Source organism: Tinamus guttatus, unplaced genomic scaffold (genome assembly GCF_059628265.1).
Source record: "Tinamus guttatus ecotype Peru unplaced genomic scaffold, ASM5962826v1 Tinamus_guttatus_pri_ptg000732l, whole genome shotgun sequence".
Taxonomy (NCBI): Eukaryota; Metazoa; Chordata; class Aves; order Tinamiformes; family Tinamidae; genus Tinamus; species Tinamus guttatus.
In genome coordinates this window covers 741,517-764,302 of record NW_028289266.1, presented here as the reverse complement: position 1 = coordinate 764,302, position 22,786 = coordinate 741,517, and the positions used below count along the sequence as shown (strand labels likewise).

Genomic DNA, 22,786 nt, shown 5'->3' with positions numbered 1-22,786 from the left:
GTGATCAGAAGTGTCTACTTCATCTTTTAGGAAAGCATCTTGATCCACTCAATTTGTGACTTGAGTGCTGCACTTTTACTAAGACTGCAAGTAGGTATTTTTGCGGGGGGGGGAGAGGGAGGGGAATGTACTGTCATGTGGTAGGTGCACTCCACCCCCGCTTTTGCTGGAAATCAGTGAAACAGGTAACTAGTGTTTGCAAGCAGCTATGATCAGCTGTGAGGCCTTGAGACCTGTGTGTCTCGTGGAAGTTGCAACATTAACGTGACACAGCACATACTTCTCTGAACGCAAAATGTACACAGGAACTTCAAGCTTGGACACCTGCTGAAAATATCTTTTGGCTTGGCGTTCTTTACAATGGAAGAGTTTATTCTCATTCTGGCATCCAAGCTCACTAAATACATTCCCTCTGCCTGTCTGTTTTAATAAAGAATATTTTATAGTATCTACCTTTGCATGCCTTTGCATGTCAAATCCCTTAGACATGAACTGTTGACCAAATCTGGTACTCAGATTGGATCCAGCTGCACACAGGCACCATTCAGGAGGAGTGGAGGAAGCCAGGGGGTTCTTTTGGAGCTTCAGGACTCAACAAGTACTCCTAAGTAACCCCTTAGATATAAACCATATCAACGCCAGTGGATCTGACTTGAAAACCATGCCAGAATGGGAGGGCTCCGAACCACCATCTTCCTAGATTCCATCAGCAGCGGTGATACAGTCATCCTGTGCAAGTCCTCGTGTGCAGTCCTGGTTGAGGGAACTCGGCTCGGCCAAGAACGACTCCGACCTCGAGCAGCAGAGCGAGAGCGAGAGCGGGGCCGGCGCCGGGCCAGGGCGCAGCCCCGGGGCGGAGCTGGCGGCGGCGGCCGAGAGGAGGCGGCGGCGCCGCAGCAGAGTCGCTGCTGGCGGGGGGCAGCGCGGCGCGGCGCGATGCGGCGGGGCCGGGGCGCGGGGCTGGCGGCGCTGGCCGCGCTGCTGCTGGGTGCGCGGCGCTGCCGCCGGCGGGGGCGGCCTGGGGGGAGCCGGGGCTGTGGCCGGGGGCTTCTCTGCGGGGACAGCGCTGGACCTTTTGATCTTGCTTTTTAGGGGGTCTTTCACCCTCCCTCCTTTGTCAGCCCCATCCGTTTCTTTTTCAGCTGTGCTACTCTCATGCCATCTCTTAGTCCTTTCCCCTGTGCATTCAGCATTTCTTCTTGCCCTGAAATCTGATGGCCTTCACTTACCATCACACCTTTTCTCTCCTGTCTTCTTTCCCTGCTTGCATCATCTGTCCACGTGACTGACTATAAAACTGATCCACTCATGCATCCATGCAAACTTTTTCTGCAGTCTGATGAAGACGTCATTCTGCACCATACACACTGGCTGCATGCCACCCTCTGTCCCTTCAGCCTCTGTCCCGCTTCTCCGCGGGGACAGCGCTGGGCCTTTTGATCTTGCTTTTTAAGGGGGTCTTTCAGCCTCACTCCTTTATCTGCCACCTCCCTTTCTCTTCTTCAGCTGTGCTAATCTCTCATTCTGTATCTCGATGCCTTGCCCTGTTCCTTCAGCATTTCTTGCCTGAAATTCGATTACCCTGAAATCTCATGGCCTTCACTTACATCATACCTTGTCTCTCCTGTCTTGTTTCCCTGATTTCATCCATCCATTCACATGCCCGACTTTAAAACTCATCCACTCATGTATCCACGCAAACTTCTTCTGCACTCTGATGAAGAAGCCATCCTTCACCATATACACTGGCTCCATGTCCCCATGTGTCCCTTCAGCCTCCCTCAGCGTTGCCCTATTCTCACAAAAGCTCCTGTAGAACCAGCTGTTGGAGCTAGGAAGAAAGTAATTTTCAGTATTTTTATCTTTCCCTCCACAGCGGCTTCTGGCCAAGCCCAGATCCAGCAGGAGCCGTCGGCAGAGACCACCGAGGGCAAAGCCGTCAACATCACCTGCTCACACCCCAACATACAGACCAGCGAGTCCATCTACTGGTACCGGCAGCTCCCAGGACAAAGTCCGACGTTCATCGCACTAATTTTCAAAGACTTCAAGACTGTGTCGGAGCCGGCGGGGACCCTGCTCGTGGGCGCAGAGCGCCGCTCCAGCGCCCTGCAGCTCTCCCGGCCCCGGCGGCGGGACGCGGCGGTCTATTACTGCGCGCTGGGAGCCCCGGCGGGACCGGCCGGGGCTGCGGCCGGGCAGGAACCGGCGCGGGGGCGGGGCGGGCGCGGGGGCGGCTGCTGGGGTCGGTGCCGGCCGCTGCCGCCGGGGGGCGCTGCGGCTGCGCGCGCCGGGGCCGCCTCCTCCCCTCCCCTCCCCTCCCCTCTCCTCCCCTCCCCTCCCCTCTCCTCCCCTCCCCTCTCGTCTCCTCCCCTCCCCTCCCCTACCCTCCCCTCCCCTCCCCTCTCCTCTCCTCCCCTCTCCTCCCCTCCCCTCCCCTCCCTTCCGCTCCCCTCTCCTCTTCTCTCCTCTCCTCTCCTCTCCTCTCCTCTCCTCTCCCTCTCCTCTCCTCTCCTCTCCTCTCCTCTCCTCTCCTCTCCTCTCCTCTCCTCTCCTCTCCTCTCCTCTCCTCTCCTCTCCTCTTCTCCCTCCTCGCAGCAGTGGGCAGGGAGCTCCTGTGCCCATGTGACACAGACAGACATAACCCACCCTGTTGGTATCAGGGGAGGAAACAGAGCCTATCTGGAAATGTCTCGGAATCATCCGCTCTCCCCCTTGCCTCATGGACAAGGCACAGACACACAAAAATGACCCGCTCTTTCCAGTCATGTGTCCATACCTGCGGGCCTTGCCCTTTTCTCTGCTGCACGAAGCTCTTCCAGCTGATCTCATGCTCCAGGTTGTAGCGTACTTCAGCATGGGTTACCCCCAGTAACAAAATGTCAGGTCCTGTTGTCTCGGCTGCCTCCTGGAGCTACCTGGTTGCAACACTTATTGCTCCACACTGGTACACCCTGCACATGGCTAAGGAAGTGCCTGGTGAAGTGTCCAGGGGCCGTGTGTGCCCTTCTGCTGACCAGAGCTCTCCAGTCAGGTCCAGGAGGGAGCGTTGCACCAAGGTCCCCTGGGTGCTCCGTCTGGGATCAGCAGGGTTGTATTGGTCAAGGCCAGAGCTACAGTCAGACACCAGAAAGTCACACCAGTTTGGGAGGATGAAGACACTGGGGCCACGGTCACAGCCTCCGGAGTGGGGGCCAGTATGTGGCCATGTTCTGTTTCCCCCAGGGGAACAAAGTCATCTATCCCAATGCACTGTCCCTCCTGATGAGAAACCATGCCCAGGCCCCAAAACCCAGTGAGTTTTTCCCTGAACGCAAGCACAAGAGTGCAACAGAGAGCTTGCATGAGGTGCTGCACGCGTTGTGGAGGCAGCATAGGGGACCTGCAGGCAAGAACTCTGCTCTTGCGAGTAGAGCATCCTCCCTCATTCTGGTGACGGATGGTAGAGTGAGGGGAAGAGATCCTGGACTGTCAACAAGGCTCTTTCTCCCACTATCCTCACTAGCCTCATGACAAGCTCCACAGCCACAGATGGGTTTCTGAGCAGAGACTGTGCACAGGCAGCACTGAGGGCCACTGCCTCTGCAGTAGCCGCAGAGGGTTGTGTCAGCTCCCAGGGTCAGTGCCTGAAAGGGGCCAATGAAATGTGTCTGCCCCTGCCATTGCTTTGGGAAAGGAGAAGATCACATTGAATTGTTGACCTGAATTGCCCACCTACCTCAGCCCACATCAGCAATGCCTTTTCCCCCTACAGCTTGAGGCACTGTCCTCAGAGGAAACACCACATGGACACCCAGGCTTCGATGCAACAGAACTTTATTGAGTCTAAAGAGGGAAATGTGCTTGCTCCAAGATGTGGTCACCATGACAGGGAGCACCAGGAGCAGCCAAGAATGTGCATCCTGTCACCAGGGCAGAGTTTCCTCAGGGTGTGTGTGTGCTGCACCCACAGAAGGAGAGGGTGCAGCAGGTGCAGCCTTGACTGGCCTGAGCGGGTGTCATGGCCAGGGGAGCAGAAGGCAACACGGAAAAGGTAGGGAAAGGGAGAAAAGGATTTCAGAACTGGGTTTCTGGGAGCCCAGGCTTTTTCCTTTGGTGCCCTCCTTTTGCAAGGGGACATGGGGATTCTCAGCCTCTAGGAAATTAATAGCCTGCAAACTAGTCCTCAGACTGTCATCAACATGTGGATTCCTGGTGGTCCTTCTCCAATGCCAACATCAGTGGCTTTAGCAGGGCGGGCACCTTCTGCCGCAGTAGTGGCTGGAAAACCTGGAGAGGTTGCAGCAGTCAGAGTTGATGGGGCACTGCCTGACACAGGGCTCGTTGCAGCTGTTGGCCAGCGGGGTGGGCCCGCAGGGCCGGCATGGCACGCACGGCTCGTAGCAGGACATGGGTCGGCTCTGGAGGTGCAGATGGGAGACAGGACAGGTCTAGACCCAACCTGGATCTTGCTCTGCTCTGGGCCTGTTTATCCTGGCAGAGGAGAAGCCTCCCTGCCTGGAAGCAGCAGAGCCACACACAGCTTTGCGGGAAAATAAGCTCAGCCATGCTGGCAGGTTTCAGGGTAGGATCTGCAGCCTGGGTCTAATGAGAACCTCTCCCTCCTGGCAGCAAAAAGTGGCCACTCCAAGATAACACCACGACAGCAACCTTCTCAGCATGTGAATCTCCAGCACTTCCTCCCTCTCTCCCTCCAGGTGAGGACACGTGCAACACACAGAGGTTTCCATTGATTCCCAGGGAAGAGCTGGGTCATATGAAGAGATCCGTTGATCACTGTGTGCTTGTCACTAGATTCCCAGTGTTGTGGCATGGCCACATGATGCGAGGCAGGGCAGGATCTCTGCTTTATATTCAAACCCTCAGCAATTCTTGCTGACTTGATCTTTCCAACTCTTTTGGTGTTTTTTGGAACGATCCCCCAGTCCCTGCTCTTCTTTGAAGCCACCCGCGATAGTGGCAGTGTGGGACAGCGCTGCCTGAAGGGCCTCTCCCCTGGCCTGCTCTCAGCCTGACGGTGCACATCCCAGTGTGAGACGTGGCCCGGCCGGGGCCGACCCCGAGCAGCAGAGCAAGAGCGAGAGCGGGGCCGGCGCCGGGCCAGGGCGCAGCCCCGGGGCGGAGCTGGCGGCGGCGGCCGAGAGGAGGCGGCGGCGCCGCAGCAGAGTCGCTGCTGGCGGGGGGCAGCGCGGCGCGGCGCGATGCGGCGGGGCCGGGGCGCGGGGCTGGCGGCGCTGGCCGCGCTGCTGCTGGGTGCGCCCAAACGGGGCACGGAGCGTTAATGGGGGGGAGGACGGGGGGGCCCTGCTCCTGCAGCTGCTTCTCTGACCTCCTTCCTCCTGGACATCTACTCGTCCAGCCCAGTCCCTTCCACAAGCCATTTATATCACCGCTACTTTTCATCCTCAGTATTCATCTCCATCTCCTTTCCTTGCATCTCTCATTCATTTCCTTTCTTCTCTTTATCCATTTGCTCTAACATAGTTTCTTGCAAAGAACCAAAGAACTTTTCCTTCGCAGTCCCCTATCTCCGATGTACTTTCTGGTTCCTCTGCTTCACCAGTGCTCCACTGTTAAATCAGGATTTGCCCTGAGAAGATGATATTGGAGCAAACAGGAAAGCAATTTTCAGCCGTTTATATCCTTCTTTCTCTTCTTGGCAGTGGCTATGGGAAGTTCCCAGGTGCAGCAGGAGCCACTGGCAGAAGCCAGTGAGGGCACCAGCATCAATATCACCTGCTCACACCCGGGCATTGCTGCAGAGTCTATTCAGTGGTACCAGCAGCGCCCGCACCAGCCACTGCAGCTGATCGCAAAGGGGTTCAGTAGCGGAGAACAAGCGGTGCCAGATCCACCAGGGACCCTGCTCATCGCTGAAGACCGCCGCTCCAGTGCCTTGTGTCTCTCCCGGCCTCGCTGGCGGGACACCGCCGTGTATTACTGTGCTGTGAGAGACACAGTGAGAGTACCTGGCGCTGCCGCCGTGCATGAAGGGTCAGGGCGCTGGGTGCAGGCGGGCAGCGCTCTGCTCTGGGCATAGCGGCGGTGCCAGGGTTCACCGGGTAATGACTGAGTGGCGGCACGGTGTGGCAGGGGTGGTGGGCTCCTGGGGTGACAGCATAAGGGAGATCAAGCCCTCCCCGCTCTGCCTGGGTCTCTCTCACTTCTACCTAATGCTCTGCGCCTCTCTACATCACCCCACAGCTTCTTATCACTCTCCCGCATTTGCATTTTGCTGCCTGCCTCCCCCACAGCCAAACGCTACCTCCAGCCACAACCGCTGGGTTGTGTGGCACAGCCGGCAAAGCCTCTTGGCAGCTGCCTCCTCAGGGAGAGGGATAGGAGGGAGCTCCCTGTGCTCCCAGCAGGTCTCATGTCATGTGTTTCAGAGGCAGGGAGGAAGTTGAGCCCTATCCCACCTCAGCTGCCCTTTTTATGTATGTTGTGCAGAACTGCTGGCAAGTTTACAGGCTTGAGTGCAAGCCCCGGAGTGTGTTTGGGCGCTAGATGTTAGGAGACACCAAGGACACTTCTGCCTTGCAGGGAGATGATTTCCTGATTGCTGTTTCTAGGTGGGACAAAGAGACAGAGCTTCACAGCAGCTGCCTTCATGTCCTTGTCAGTGACCTCTCTTTCCGGAACTGTATGTCCAACTCCTAGCTGAAGGCTGGCCCAGTCTTGCGTGTTCATGCTTCAGTCAGCTGCTAAGGAGCCTTGGACAGAGCAGTAATTGCTCCTTTGGTCCAAACACTGCAAGGATGATAGATGTGCCTGAAACCCTGGGCTATGTCGAGACATCCTTGCCACAGAAATCTCAGCTCTACCACTCAGCTCTTCTTTCAACCAGACACTAAGCAGCTTCATTTAGTCACTGTCCCTGCAAACACAAGTCCACACTGACAGCTTCTCTAGCTGACCTGCATTTGCTTTCACAGCTCCTTTCAGGAACTCCCACTACAGATCTGCCCTTCCCCTCACTCTCCTCAGAAAACCATCCATTTGGTTTGCACTGAAAGATCTTTTCTTTGAAACAGGCCTTGACCAAATGTTTGACATTTCCCAAATGAAAGCTTTCATTTGGAAATGCTGAAGTCACATGCTCTGAGTTTTCCAGCATGAACCTCTTGCCAAGGGTGGTGTGTGACCCTGTGCCACGTGCTCTAGGTGTCCCTGCTTGAGCAGGGGGCTTGGACTTGATGATCTCTAGGTCCCTTCCAACCTCAACCATTGTGTGATTCTGAGAACAGGATGCAGCTTGAGGACTGCAGGGGGTGGTTGCAGGTGATCCTGCATGTGGGTGAGAGAGTTCTGTGACTGAAATGACATCAGCTAGGGCCATCCTTTGAGGCAGAACATTATTGCACATGATGCAATGCTGCGAGAGCCAGAGTTGATATTTCTCTAGGAAGGTTGGAAGGAGGAAAAAAAGGAAAAGAAAAAATAATAAAAATGAACAGAAAAAAAGATTCTCTGGGGAAAAAAAAAGTGATTAGTTGCTCTCTCGGAAATTTTCTGATATGCCTGGCTACTAGAAGCTGATGCAAGGGGGGGAAACACGTAAAAGGAAATGAAATGTGTACATGATGGCATGACTTTCATAGCTGCCTCCCCTGTGAAGTTGTAAATTAATGACTGAGTAGATGAATGCTTGGAGATAGCATCAATGAAGTGAACAGCACCTGAAAACCTCCCTGGTCTTATTCCTCTAGGAGCCTTTTCTTCCTGGAGAGCTGCATGGCTGGAGAGCCACTATGGCTGCATCATGCTGAGGACATTCCTGGCCACTAGGACACACCTCATGTTTCTCACTTCCTCCTACTTGTCATCCTGGTCCTATTTCTCTCCATGATGCTCTTTGATCGTGACATGACTGTAGACAAAGCCCTCCATTGCAGCACGAGCATGAGCAACAACTGCTTCTTCCTACTTGGCCTGGGAGCATGGACATTGGGTTTTGTGGTCATCTTTACTCAGGTGATTCTGCTGCTGTAAGTCTCTTTCTGCAAGGAGAATGTTGTTGACCATTGCACATTTCAGCTGTGATTCTGATCTTCCCCTGAAGACTGCTCTGGTAAAAGCCTCGTGGGGATCCCTGACTTCCTGGGGTCTGTTCCCTTCCTTCCCAGTACTCTGCTTCTCATCCTAGTTTTTGACCTCTTGGAAGTTCCCCACATTGCTGCATATTTCCATTTCCAGAAGACATTCTCCACTTGTGCCTCCCCTCTCACTATGGTCTCCAGCTTCTCTGCATTTCTCATCCTAATGCATCTGGTGAAGGCCTCTGGTTGCTGGGGCTTTTAGTGTAGCTGATGCCCCAGAGCATCAGCCAAAGCCAAAGTGGCCCTCCTGAACAGCCCTCCCTCACTGCCCACACCTCCCCCAACAACCATGCCTTCTCCCTTTGCTCCTTGAGATACTGTCCTCAGAGGAAACACCACATGTACATCCAGGCTTGGATGCAATTGAACTTTATTGAGTCTAAAGAAGGAAAGGTGGTTACTCAAATGTGAGGTCATGAGGACAGGGAGCATCAGGAGCAGCCAAGAATGTGCCTCCTTTGACCATGGCAGAACTTTCTTAGGACACGTGTTTGCTGTCCCCAGAGAAGGAGAGGGTGCAGCAGGAGCAGGCTGACTGGAGGGCTGTCATGGCCAGTGGAGCAGAAGACAACAGAGAAAGAGGAGAGAGTGGAAGACAGGCAAGTTAGACATGGGCTGTGTTTTCAGGGAGCCCAGGGGAGCCCCTTTCCTGATCTCCTATTGCCAGGGGAGCCTCGGATCCTTAGCCTCTAGGAAATCAATGGGCTACATCTAGATCTTTAAAGTGGCATCAGCTTCTGGATTCCTGGTGGTCCTTTTCTGGTGTCATCACTCATGGCTTTAGCAGGGGGGGCACCTTCTGCCGCAGTAGCGGGGGGAAAACCTGGAGAGGTCACAGCAGTCGGAGTCGATGGGGACTCCCTCACAGCTGAGGATGCGGCCAACGGCAGCGGAGGTGGAGGATCCCACGACGGTGTTCTGTGGGAAGGAGCTGAGGATGGGTCCGGGCAGGGTCACCACCACAGGAGAGGGCTGGATGACAATGGTGGAGGGCTGGCACTGCCTGACACAGGGCTCGTTGCAGCTGTTGGCCAGCGGGGTGGGCCCGCAGGGCCGGCATGGCACGCACGGGTCGCAGCAGGACATGTCTGCGGAGCTGGAGGCACCTGTGAGAGAGGCCAGGGAGGAGGCAGAGCAGCTGAGTGCATGAGGCACAGCCTGGGATTGTGCCACAAGGAGCTCTGCTCTGCCATGAGGTCTGCTGGGCTGGGACCTCAAATGTGTGCAGGGCACAGGCACAGGGGCTCCTTTACCTTGCCCTGCCAAGGGCTTGACAAGAACCAGCAGGCCCAGGAAGGCTGCTGACTACCCACAAACCACTGCCGACAAAGGCCAACTTCTCTCTCAGCAAGACCTTCCCTTCCCTTCCGTTGCCTTCCCTTCCCTTCCCTTCTCTTCCCCCCCTCAGAAAGAGGAGCTCCAAGCCTCACAAGGTTACAGAGACAGGATCAGCTGAGACCACCACCAAAGGCAGACCTTGTCTCCAAGGAGGAGGAAGGAGAGAAAAGGCCTTCAGACTCACCTGGTTCCCGCAAAGAAGGATGGAGAGAAGTGGATGAGAGAGCCAGCACTGGGGCTGCCTTTTATACTGGTCCTGCCCTTCCCCCAGGTCACAGGCCTGCTTGACAGAGGTGACAATTTTCTGACAAGCTCCTCTCCAATGCAAAACATCCCACTTAATGATATGGACTGTGTTTTTGTTTCCTACATTGCTGTTTTTTCATTTCCTGCTTTAAGCCATGTCCGTGCTGCTATGAAGTTTTGTTCTGAATGCTCGGATGAAAGGCCTGAGGACTTCCAGGCAGGAACAGGTTAGTGTCCTTGGAAGAGTCAGCTGAGGCATGCGGGCAGGGGATGTTGGCCTGAGTCATTCGTGTGAGTTTTCTCGTGGCCCTGTTGGTCGGAAGGGGCCCGATTCCAGCAGTTCTTGACAGGACACCCCGCTGGGCACCATCCCATGCACGAAGCAGGTTTCAGGAGGAGTCCTTCGCCTTTGCTGCTGAACCCTTGTCTGTGTCATGTGGCTGCCAGAATTTTCCCTGGTGAGTTCACAGAGACTTGTCCTTACGGGCAAGTTCTTTTTCTCATGTGCCCTTGTGTGCCCGCAGCATTTGTGTGAGTGCATCTGGGTGCACAGGTTTGTGCATGATTCCTCGCAGACGTGCATGAGCAGGGGCATGTCTGCCTCTCCTCGTGTAGCCCTCACTACAAGGGGATGTTCATGCTGCTCCTAGCAGGGCTACTCTCCCTTGTTTAGTGTACAAAGGTTGCAGAGCCTGGTAGACATCAGACGGTGCTTCTTCAGGCAGAACACATCTCCTGTGTCCTGTACAAGGAGGTCCCAGGGGTCACGTTGCCTTTAGGTACAGGAGGGAGTAGCACTGAGAAATCCTGCCCTCCTCATGCTGGCCATCCCCCGGTGTCTCTGCCTTCAGGCCAGTGTTGATGGCATCTGGCATGGGATGCAGGCCCCTCATGCCTGGCCAATGTCAAGGGCACCCCTGTACCTCATCGACCTGGCACTGACTTTCCAAGACGAAGCTATGCAGTGCAGGGCCATGTGTTTTGATGCTGCTGCCTGTGAGAGAAAGAAGAGCCCTGCTGGGTTGTGCAGGAAGAACCAAAGAGCTGCTGTCTCCTTTGGTGTTCAGCCACCAGCGTCTTCCTGGCACTGCCTGAAATGCAAGTGCCCAGCAGCAGCTGCAGTGGGAGGCCAGGGACGTCCAGTTCACTCCCCAGGACTTGCTGCTAGTCCCCAAGTAGCACCAGGAAAAGACCCTCTTTGTGGCAGGGGCTGCAGCAGGGGCAGTGTGTGCCCGGGCAGCGCTCTGCTCTGGGCACAGCGGCAGCGTCAGGGGCTGCCCGACCCGAGCAGGGCAGCGCGTTGTGGCGGGGGCGGCGGGTGCAGGCTGGGGGCGGCAGCAGAGGAGGCAGCTGCAGCCGCGGGCACCCAGAGGCCAGTCCTGCTCCCTGCAGAGGGGCTGGAGCCGCTGGGGCAGTGGGGCCAGGGTCCCAGACGGTGCTAGCCCCACTGAGCACAGACCCAGCCCTTCCACTCCAACCGCTTCTCTCCTGCTCCTACTGGGCCTTCCAACCCTCGCTTCATCTCCCCTCGGCTTCTGCTCCCTTGCCCACATTTTCCTCACTGCCTCCTTCAGCTTCCACTGTTGTCTCCTGCTGGGACAGTCTGGGACTGTCAGTGATTCTGTGACAAGCGGGGAGGGGGCGATGTGGAGGGTGAAGTGGACAGTGTCTAGGTGTCCTGGAGGAATTTCCCCTGAGGAGGCTTCTCTACACTGGAGAAAAAAGCAAGAAGCCCCTGTGGGTTATTGAGCTGTACACCTGGGTGCAGGCCCCTCGGCTGGTGCCTGATGTTCTCTACCTCCCAACAGTCTGCAGGGCCAAGCTGGGTGACCACATACGTGCAAGGATTCTTTCTTCATCCTGTGTAGAATTGGGTGCTGGCCCCAGTGTTTGGTTGGGTACTAGATGCCAGCAGATACCAGGGACACTTCTCCCTTGCTGGGAGGTGGTTTGGATGGTTGCTGTTGAAAGCCTCCTTGGGGGCCTTTTGATTGACCACAGCTGGCCTGAACATTCTGTTAAGCTCCTGTCAAAATTCTGGCTGTGGCCTTCAGTGTTCAGCCCTTAGTCAGCTGATTTGGAGCCTGGGGCAGAGGAGGTTCAAACACTCCAAGGATGGTGGAGGTGATTGAGACACTTGGCTATCACCTCTCTAGACATCCTTGCAACAGAAATCTCAGCTCTAGCACTCAGATCTGCTGTACGCTACACACTAAGCAATTTCATGCACTCACTATCCGTACAAACACAAGGCCACACTGACAGCTTCTCTAGCTGGCCTGCATTTGCCTGCCCAGCTCCTTCCAGGCAATCCCACTACAGCTCTGCACTTGCCCTCGCTCATCTCCCAAAACTCACCCTTCCCACAAGTGCAGGGTCCCAACTAGCTCTGGCCATTCCAGGAAGAGCTGTTCCCAGGCAGCACAGGAAAGAGAGGCTAGAGTGGTAGAAATCACAGTGACAACTGCTCCTAGGAGGAATAGCAGCATCTCAGGGGAAGGGGAGGAAAACTCAGTGGGGAAACCCCCTGAACTCCCCAGATGACCAAGCAGGGGTGTGCAGGAGAACACACATTTCTAGGTGGGGAGCTGAGGGCTCCACGGAGGCAACAGCCCTGCAACACTCACCTCCTACCTTGGGGAACCTGCAGCTTCCTTCATGCCATCATGAAGACATGGAGTGGGCTGCTGCCTGGGGAGCAACACGGGTCCCTGCCAGAAGAGGGAGAACTGCAGACAGCACATTTCAGGCGTGCTAAGAACAACCCTGTTGTCTTCCCTTCCCTTCTGTGTTCCCCTCACAGGATCCTTTCCGTCAGCTCAGCTCTCTTGCAGCTGGGAGGTGCTTTTGTGACTATCTCTCACACAAACAGCAGGCTCCGTCTCAGCATGTACCTCAGACACCTCGTCCTCGCTGCCCTTCTGGGGACATGCCTAGGTAAGGAGTCTTTATTTACTCTTAGTGTAGTCCCTCTTTTTCCTCAGGAAACACTGCCCTCCTCACCAGCTGTCTGAAGGGCTCTGCTCTGTGGGGAAGGATCAGATCCCATGGGTGTTTTGCACCTGTGTTCGGGAGATGCTGTCAGTGATGGAAAGGAAAATATGAGAGAGCAAAGAAACATCCCATCCTCTGATCACCTCAAACCCCTTCTCCAGCTTTCCTTTCCCCAGACATCCGTCTCTGCCTCTCTCTTCTGATGCATCCAAGCCCCTGTGTTTCACACAGTTGTCACTGCAGCAGCTCTCTGCTGCCTGCATTCCCACATTCCTATCTTGCAACCCAGCTACAGGACTTGTTGATGGAGTTGATGGAGTCCCTGGCAAGCTCTTATCCCACTGAGGTTACTGTGGTGTCCCAGTCTCTGTGCTGGCTGGCACATGCAAAGCAGCATGTCCTGCCCATCCAAACCTTTTCTGCATGTCAGCAGGGACAGGCCCGGACCCCTGTGCAGCAGGAGCCTGAGGAGCAGGGACACAGCAGAGATCTCTCACAGGAGCATCCTATTGGGGACGGGGGAAGGGATTATCCTTGCACTCAAGCAAGAAGGCCAAGCTCCTGCCCAAAACTGTACTCACTGCATTGCTGCACAGGAGGAGACAAGGGGTCATCTTCCAAAGGGCATTGCATCCTGAAGCCTCTCCCCTCTCAATCCCTGACTCCTGACTTTCTTCCAGATGCCATGGGCCAGACCACCATGACTCAGAAAGACGGTCTAGTCACAGTGGAGGAGAGAGGCACTTTCCAGACCACCTGCAACTATCAGTCCTCTGGGTTTAATGGCTTGTCCTGGTACCAGCAGAGGAGAGGTCAAGCTCCACAGCTGATCTTCTATCAGGCAACAGCTGGTCTCAAGGAGAGCGGCCGATTCACTGCATTGCTGAACACCACAGGGAAATCGAGTGTGCTGCGACTGGAGGAAGTCCAGATCTCTGACACTGCCTTGTACCTCTGTGCTGTGCGAGACACCCTGGTGCAGGAAGCTTCCTTGGCTGTGCAAAAACCTGAGGTGGGGAGGAGGGTGGAGATGTCACTGGGCAAGGCTGGACTGCAAGGAGCAGACCCTTCAGTTCTCCCTGAACAGCTGCATTTTCCCTTTGCAGCAAGGAATCATCCTGCCAAAAGCCTCTTTGTGAAGGGGCCTGGTGTCCATGGCCTCACAAGAAGACGTTGGTGAAAAAACCTGTGCCATGGGAGGCTTTTCCCTTTACCCCCTGGATGGGACCACGCTTGCTGTGATCTTGACAGAGAGCGTATGGACTCTTCTGATTTGCACTACGTGATCTCCAGAAGGCCCTTCCAACCTCAGCTCTTCTGCGATTCTGTGATGGGATCTCTCAGCAGAGCACCAGGACTGGAAGGAATCGCTCTGTGTCTTGCAGTCCCTTTCCAGATCACTTGTTCATTGTCTATACAGAACATTTGGCCACAGTAGCAGCAGGATGCACTTTCCCAGGCTGGGTGTTCCCAAAGGCCCTCAGGGATGGTGGCACTGCTTGAGCGGGAACCAGGACTGTGACTTAGAAGGCAGGCGAGTCTCTTTGCTTGAGGAGGAGCACTGAACAGTGTCTAAGGTTTCCTGATGCATTTGCCTCTCCAACTGAAAATCAACTAGCATGTGGAGTGCTGTGTGTGCGATGGCGTGCGGATGGCGTTTATTCTTGCTTTGGATGCCAACCCCTCTCGTATATAGTGCCTCTAGATGTGGCAGTATACATTGTGGCCCATATATATGTGACACATGTAGTGGCAGAAGCAGAAAGCAGGCTTATTTCGAGCCCTATATAATGGGTGTTTGCGCTTTCTGTGGCCCTGCTTGACAGAAGGTTCAACTAGATGATCTTCAGAGGTGCCTTCTAGTCTCAATGGTTCTGTGGTACTTGGGGTAACATGGACTCCCTTCATTGTTAATGTACAGAAAGAGGAACTTTAGGAACATGATTCATCTTGTTCTGAAACTCAAGGCCTAGGAAAAGTAAAAGAAAGTGCCTTTTGGAAGTGCTAATCTTCTTCCACTGAGTGTAAAGGCAGACCTGCTACCCAGCTGCCATTTCAGACCTCTACCACTTAGTGAAAGCAATCTGCCTTCTGGTAACTGCAAGATACCTCTAAGTGATTCCACAACAAAACCAAAAATGCATGCAAAGACGGTCTGCTTAAAATGGGTGTGGAACTGTAGGTGTGGAAATGCAACGACTTATCTAGCACAGATCGTGGCATTTTGAGAATGTTTAATGAAAAATAATAAATACACTGAGAAAATGGAGGTGGGCTGGAAATGAGAATGTAAACTTTGTTGATAGACTTATGCCAGGAATAAGAGCTACTGCTAGACATACCAGCCATGCTCAAACACCTCTGTGTCTAAGTATGATCAAATGGAAGAGCCACAAGAAGGTGGCATAGATACACCCAGATAACAACAGGTTAAAAGGGAGACTATATGTCCACTTCCCTAAGGCAAGGATCTACTTATTAGAAGTTTTTAGAGAATTTGCATGAATCCCTGGCAGAGTTAAGCTGTTAGGAACTTGAATCACAAATCACCAGAGGACCGTTCCCCTGGCTCTGTAAGGGAATGGGGTTTGGATGGGATTCATGGTCCTTCTCAGGGATGACCTTTGGAGCACTATGAAGCCCTCTAAATTTATGCCTATTGAACAGAGAGTGGTGGGCACATCCGAATCACGCTCCACCTCAGCCTTCACCCCAAACATCTGAAAGTATAGAGGTGATTGAGCAGAACTCGTGCTGGATCTGCTGGTTTCCTGCCACCTTGTGGTGCTCAGGTGCATGTACAGCGAGGGAGGAACTTGTTGGGGCAGGAGGCAGAGGGGAATGAATCTGTTCCTCACATCAAGGCCTTTTGAGAAGCTCCTTCACTTCTTCTGGAAAGCCTTCCGCAGAGCTTGTGCCACTTCCCCGTTTCTGAGTGTGTAGATGAAGGGGTTCAACAAGGGAGTTACAACGGTGTTAAAGGTGTTAACAAGTTTGTGCAGATCTAAGGAGTTCTGGACTGATGGTTTGACATACAGAAACATGGTGGAGCCATACCATATTGTAACAACCATGAGATGGGCAGAGCAGGTGGAAAAAGCTTTCTTGCAGCCCTGGGCTGTTTGGATTTTCAGGATGGCTGAGATGATGTACATGTAGGAGACCAGGGTAACCACACAGGAGACCACTACAACAAGGATGGAAATGAGGAAGGTGGCCAGCTCCACAGGCCGCGTGTCCGTGCAGGCGAGGGCAAGGCAGGAGTCTATATCACAAAAGAAATGATTGATGACTTTTGGTCCACAGAATGTCAGCCTGGCTGTAAGAAAAGCCAGCAGTGAGATGGCCAGAAAGCCTCCCAGCCACGAGCCAAGGGCCAGCTTAGTGGAGAAGACATTGTCCATTAGGGAGTTGTATCTCAAAGGGTGACATATGGCTAAATAGCGGTCATAAGCCATAACAGCCAGGAGAAAACATTCAGTGGAGCCTAGGGACAGAAGAAAGAACAACTGAAGGATGCAAACTCTGAAGGAGATGGTCTGGCTAGTCCCCAGCATAACTCCCATAGCTTTGGGCACAATGCTCGTTATGTACCAGATCTCCAGAAAGGAGAGATTGCAGAGGAAAAAGTACATTGGGGTATGAAGGTTCCTGTTTGCCCTCACAAGGGCTATGATGGATGCATTGCCTGTTACTGTTAGGGAATACATCAGCCCAAATAGCACTGCAAGGGACACGCGAAAATGCCGTGTGCCTGGGAAACCCAGAAGGATGAATTCTTGCACAGTTGTCTTGTTTTCCACATCCCTCCAAGTATAGAGATCCATCTGTCAAGACAGAAAAGATGACAGTGTGATAGTCTGAATGGCCAGCCTGAGCCTACTGGTAGCTAAATGGGCTACCAGGGATTGTACACGATCACTCCACCTCATTCCTCTCCTCCCCAACACCCCCTCCCCCCCCAAAAAAAAAACAAAAAAAAAAAAGACTTCTCGAGAGCAGGGAAAAGTTCTACCTGTGCTACCTGCTGCCTGAGATAGAGACTGAAGTACCTTAGGGAGGGTTTTGTTTACCTTGATTTAAAGGCATCAGCTAAACCATGTCTATGTTTGGACAGTTGAATATGACTCTGAAGACCAGGCACCGCAGTCAAACAAACATGGTGAATTCTTTATGTGACCAAGTGCAAGGGTCTTCTATAGAACATGGTGGCTATAATGGCTTCTTCTGAGAGATGAAAATCTCTTTCCTTCGGGGAAGGGCAAAAGACAGCCTGAGAGTCTTCACCTCCATGCAAGGCTGTAGCACAGAGGAAGGGAAGAGCATAGCTGCACTCCTCAGGATGAATGGAAGACTGAGTTACAAATTCAGCAAATGCTACTGAGATACTCGAATGAGAAGATGACACTGGAGGAGATTTTCTCATCTCTTTTAGGTCACTTGATCACAGGGACTTCAGACTGAGGTGGCAGTGGCACAGGACTACAGACTAGAAGGACAGGTGTTATTTAAGAAGTCCTGGTCTCATGAATTCCCCTTCTTCCAAGGACTCACGGCTGGAAGCTTTCAGAGTTACCTCTATTACCTCCAGAGACCTGCTTTGCAATATAGTTACTCAGGGTAGGACTCAGCACCAGAATTGTGCCGTGTGAAAGCTACGGGAGGAATTTAGGATGACCATATTAAAATAGGGCTTATCAGAGAGGGCTAAAAGCACTCCAGAAGTGCCAATATCTCCCTGGGTATATATACTGTGAGGAAAGGAGTCTAGCAACCAGCTCATGTGGACAAGTCAGAGGTTCCAACATGGGCAGAGGCATCCATGGGTCACCTTCTGCAGGTCAGACTCACTAAGCTGAATCCCACCCAGTGCAACTGTGTTGCGAAGCTGGCCAATCTGAGGGGTTTCATCTACTTCCTCCTTAAGTTTCTCCCCAAGAGAAGTGAATACCGTTGTGACTCACCTCAAAATACAATATTTGCCTGATGTTGATTCCTTCCCTTCCACCCATTGGGCAGTGGCAGCTTGCATTCCTGCTTTTCCTTCCCCTCACAGCCACCACTTTACCTCTGCAAAGGGGCATTAGCGTGCACACACACACAGTAAATTAGCTCCGCTTTACCTCCAAGTAATGACAGCACGCAGCAGAGAAGAACAGGACAAAAAAAAATCTTCACAGCTAAAAGACTGGGAGAAAAAATGCTGGGGGAGTTCTCAGCAGGAAAAATAATAATTAAAAAAAAAAAGCTGTCTTTTTATTATTATAAAGAACATATAGAATGCCCCCAACATCAGTAGCATAACAACGTCCCCACACTCACCTTGTTCACGCACTGAAGCTCTAACTGGCTGTGCAAAGGAGCCTGTTTTGAATTTTTCCTCCGTGTGCCACAGGGGGGTTGATCTCTTGGGGTTTGCACAAGCTTGTTGAAATTGGATAGTGCTCTCTCTTCACAGAGGCTAATTAAAGAAAAGGAATACAATTCTCTCAAGGGGCTGACATTTTTTTCCCCATCTAACCACCACGGAATGTGAGCCTTGGCAGAAACTCAATGTTTTCTTGTGTGGCAATTTCTTGTCATGCGGATGCCTGAAATAGCCACATCTCAAAGGATGGGCAGCGTTGGCTAGAAAGGCAGGATTCCGCTATGTCCGTTCAGCTGTCACAACATCTAACAGCAGCCTAAGTCTTCCGTCTTCATCTAAGTGGAGATTTAAGCTCTAAGCACACAAGACTTGACTATAGGCTATTGATCTCCCCTGCCTGCAGAGCAAGTGTCTCTGCTCAGTCACTTGCAGCAATACTTAGGAGAGACTAACAACTGAATCAAAACAAACAAACAAAAAAGGCAAGAAAACAGCTAAACAAAAAGCACATTAGACATCTGGAGTTAGCAGAGAAGATTGGCACTCAAAAGAAGCTGAATTCCTTGCCCACGGCTGCCACAGAGAGATGTTGTAAATCACAGAGTCATCTTCTGCAATTCCTATGTCATGTTTAAGGGCTTGGTTAATGTTAAGGAAAGAGTGCTGCCCATGGGGCATGGGACAAGCATAGGCAATTGGAGCAACCTGCCTGACTCCTGCACACAAATCCCTCTGCCTGCTGCCTCTCTCTCTCTGGAATACTTTGGACATGCGTATGAGGTTCAGCTATGGTAGGCGGTGGAGGTGCTTGTTCAGAGCCCTATAGCAGGTAATGGGTTCACTCCCATTATGTGATGAAGTGAGCCATGCACAGGGGGCACATGGCTCCACAACAGGTTCACAGGACTCCACAAGATCAGAGGACTTTCTGCTCACATGAGCTTTACCAACAACTTCAACACTCTCTCCCACCGTATCCTTACAGCCAACTTATGAATATTAAATAGGAAAAGTGGAGATCAGGGTGGGTGAAATATGTACGGGATGTCTGGCCGTTGAAGGATGTGATCAGAAGTGTCTACTCCATCTTTTAGGAAAGCATCTTGATCCACTCAATTTGTGACATGAGTGCTGCACTTTTACTAAGACTGCAAGTAGGTATTTTTGCGGGGGGGGAGAGGGAGAGGAATATAGTGTCATGTGGTAGGTGCACTCCACCCCCGCTTTTGCTGGAAATCAGTGAAACAGGTAACTAGTGTTTGCAAGCAGCTATGATCAGCTGTGAGGCCTTGAGACCTGTGTGTCTCGTGGAAGCTGCAACATTAACGTGACACAGCACATACTTCTCTGAACGCAAAATGTACACAGGAACTTCAAGCTTGGACACCTGCTGTATGCTGAAAATATCTTTTGGCTTGGCGTTCTTTACAATGGAAGAGTTTATTCTCATTCTGGCATCCAAGCTCACTAAATACATTCCCTCTGCCTGTCTGTTTTAATAAAGAATATTTTATAGTATCTACCTTTGCATGCCTTTGCATGTCAAATCCCTTAGACATGAACTGTTGACCAAATCTGGTACTCAGATTGGATCCAGCTGCACACAGGCACCATTCAGGAGGAGTGGAGGAAGCCAGGGGGTTCTTTTGGAGCTTCAGGACTCAACAAGTACTCCTAAGTAACCCCTTAGATATAAACCATATCAACGCCAGTGGATCTGACTTGAAAACTATGCCAGAATGGGAGGGCTCCGAACCACCTTCTTCCTAGATTCCATCAGCAGCGGTGATACAGTCATCCTGTGCAAGTCGTCGTGTGCAGTCCTGGTTGAGGGAACTCGGCTCGGCCAAGAACTCCTACCCAGGAGAGCGAGAGCGAGAGCGGGGTCGGCGCCGGGCCAGGGCGCAGCCCCGGGGCGGAGCTGGCGGCGGCGGCCGAGAGGAGGCGGCGGCGCCGCAGCAGAGTCGCTGCTGGCGGGGGGCAGCGCGGCGCGGCGCGATGCGGCGGGGCCGGGGCGCGGGCCTGGCGGCGCTGGCCGCGCTGTGGCCGGGGGCTTCTCCGCGGGGACAGCGCTGGACCTTTTGATCTTGCTTTTTAAGGGGGTCTTTCAGCCTCACTCCTTTATCTGCCACCTCCCTTTCTCTTCTTCAGCTGTGCTAATCTCTCATTCTGTGTCTCGATGCCTTGCCCTGTGCCTTCAGCATTTCTTGCCTGAAATTCGATTACCCTGAAATCTCATGGCCTTCACTTACATCATACCTTGTCTCTCCTGTCTTGTTTCCCTGATTTCATCCATCCATTCACATGCCCGACTTTAAAACTCATCCACTCATGTATCCACGCAAACTTCTTCTGCACTCTGATGAAGAAGCCATCCTTCACCATATACACTGGATCCATGTCCCCATGTGTCCCTTCAGCCTCCCTCGGCGTTGCCCTATTCTCACAAAAGCTCCTGTAGAACCAGCTGTTGAAGCTAGGAAGAAAGTAATTTTCAGTATTTTTATCTTTCCCTCCACAGTGGCTTCTGGCCAAGCCCAGATCCAGCAGGAGCCGTCGGCAGAGACCACCGAGGGCAAAGCCATCAACATCACCTGCTCACACCCCAACATACAGACGAGTGAGTCCATCTACTGGTACCGGCAGCTCCCAGGACAAGGTCCGACGTTCATCGCACTAATTTTCAAAGACTCCAAGACTGTGTCGGAGCCGGCGGGGACCCTGCTCGTGGGCGCAGAGCGCCGCTCCAGCGCCCTGCAGCTCTCCCGGCCCCGGCGGCGGGACGCGGCGGTCTATTACTGCGCGCTGGGAGCCCCGGCGGGACCGGCCGGGGCTGCGGCCGGGCAGGAACCGGCGCGGGGGCGGGGCGGGCGCGGGGGCGGCTGCTGGGGTCGGTGCCGGCCGCTGCCGCCGGGGGGCGCTGCGGCTGCGCGCGCCCGGGCCGCCTCCTCCTCTCCCCTCCCCTCCCCTCCCCTCCCCTCCCCTCCCCTCCCCTCCGCTCCGCTCTCCTCTCCTCTCCTCTCCTCTCCTCTCCTCTCCTCTCCTCTCCTCTCCTCTCCTCTCCTCTCCTCTCCTCTCCTCTCCTCTCCTCTCCTCTCCTCTCCTCTCCTCTCCTCTCCTCTCCTCTCCTCTCCTCTCCTCTCCTCTCCTCTCCTCTCCTCTCCTCTCCTCTCCTCTCCTCTCCTCTCCTCTCCTCTCCTCTCCTCTCCTCTCCTCTCCTCCCTCCTCTCAGCAGTGGGCAGGGAGCTCCTGTGCCCATGTGACACAGACAAACATAACCCACCCTGTTGGTATCAGGGGAGGAAACAGAGCCTATCTGGAAATGTCCTGGAATCATCCGCTCTCCCCCTTGCCTCATGGACAAGGCACAGACACACAAAAATGACCCGCTCTTTCCAGTCATGTGTCCACACCTGCGGACCTTGCCCTTTTCTCTACTGCACAATGCTCTTTCAGCTTTTCCTCATGCTCCAGGTTGTAGCGTACTTCAGCATCGGTTACCCCCAGTAATGGAATATCAAGTCATGTTGTCTGAGCTGCGTCCTGGAGCTACCTGGTTGCAACACTTATTGCTCCACACTGGTCCACCGTGCACATGGCTAAGGAAGTGCCTGGTGAAGTGTCCAGGGGCTGTGTGTGCCCTTCTGCTGACCAGAGCTCTCCAGTCAGGTCCAGGAGGCAGCATTGCACCAAGGTCCCCTGGGTGCTCCGTCTGGGATCAGCAGGGTTGTATTGGTCAAGGCCAGAGCTACAGGCAGACACCAGAAAGTCACGCCAGTTTGGGAGGATGAAGACACTGGGGCCACGGTCACAGCCTCCGGAGTGGGGGCCAGTATGTGGCCATGTTCTGCGTAACCCAGGGGAACAAAGTCATCTATCCCAATGCACTGTCCCTCCTGATGAGAAACCATGCCCAGGCCCCAAAACCCAGTGAGTTTTTCCCTGAACGCAAGCACAAGAGTGCAACAGAGAGCTTGCATGAGGTGCTGCACGCGTTGTGGAGGCAGCATAGGGAACCTGCAGGCAAGAACTCTGCTCTTGCGAGTAGAGCATCCTCCCTCATTCTGGTGACGGATGGTAGAGTGAGGGGAAGAGATCCTGGACTGTCAACAAGGCTCTTTCTCCCACTATCCTCACTAGCCTCATGACAAGCTCCACAGCCACAGATGGGTTTCTGGACAGAGACTGTGCACAGGCAGCACTGAGGGCCACTGCCTCTGCAGTAGCCGCAGAGGGTTGTGTCAGCTCCCAGGGTCAGTGCCTGAAAGGGGCCAATGAAATGTGTCTGCCCCTGCCATTGCTTTGGGAAAGGAGAAGATCACATTGAATTGTTGACCTGAATTGCCCACCTACCTCAGCCCACATCAGCAATGCCTTTTCCCCCTACAGCTTGAGGCACTGTCCTCAGAGGAAACACCACATGGACACCCAGGCTTGGATGCAACAGAACTTTATTGAGTCTAAAGAGGGAAATGTGCTTGCTCCAAGATGTGGTCACCATGACAGGGAGCACCAGGAGCAGCCAAGAATGTGCATCCTGTCACCAGGGCAGAGTTTCCTCAGGGTGTGTGTGTGCTGCACCCACAGAAGGAGAGGGTGCAGCAGGTGCAGCCTTGACTGGCCTGAGGGGGTGTCATGGCCAGGGGAGCAGAAGGCAACACGGAAAAGGTAGGGAAAGGGAGAAAAGGATTTCAGAACTGGGTTTCTGGGAGCCCAGGCTTTTTCCTTTGGTGCCCTCCTT

The 22,786-nt window shown here is 53.6% G+C and overlaps 1 protein-coding gene and 3 pseudogenes across 1 annotated transcript; 2 read left to right on the top strand and 2 right to left on the bottom strand.

Moving 5' to 3' along the window:
- Positions 1-936: 936 nt before the first annotated feature.
- LOC148591626 (T cell receptor alpha variable 4 pseudogene) lies at positions 937-2,875 on the top strand (annotated as a pseudogene).
- A 2,326-nt stretch (positions 2,876-5,201) lies between these two features.
- LOC148591623 (T cell receptor alpha variable 4 pseudogene) lies at positions 5,202-21,555 on the top strand (annotated as a pseudogene).
- LOC148591625 (feather keratin Cos1-2 pseudogene) lies at positions 8,880-9,689 on the bottom strand (annotated as a pseudogene).
- On the bottom strand, positions 15,560-16,150 carry LOC148591624 (olfactory receptor 6F1-like). The gene has a single exon (XM_088537178.1). The coding sequence runs from the start codon at positions 16,133-16,135 to the stop codon at positions 15,560-15,562; it is 576 nt and encodes a 191-aa protein (XP_088393304.1). The 5' UTR covers positions 16,136-16,150.
- Positions 21,556-22,786: the final 1,231 nt, after the last annotated feature.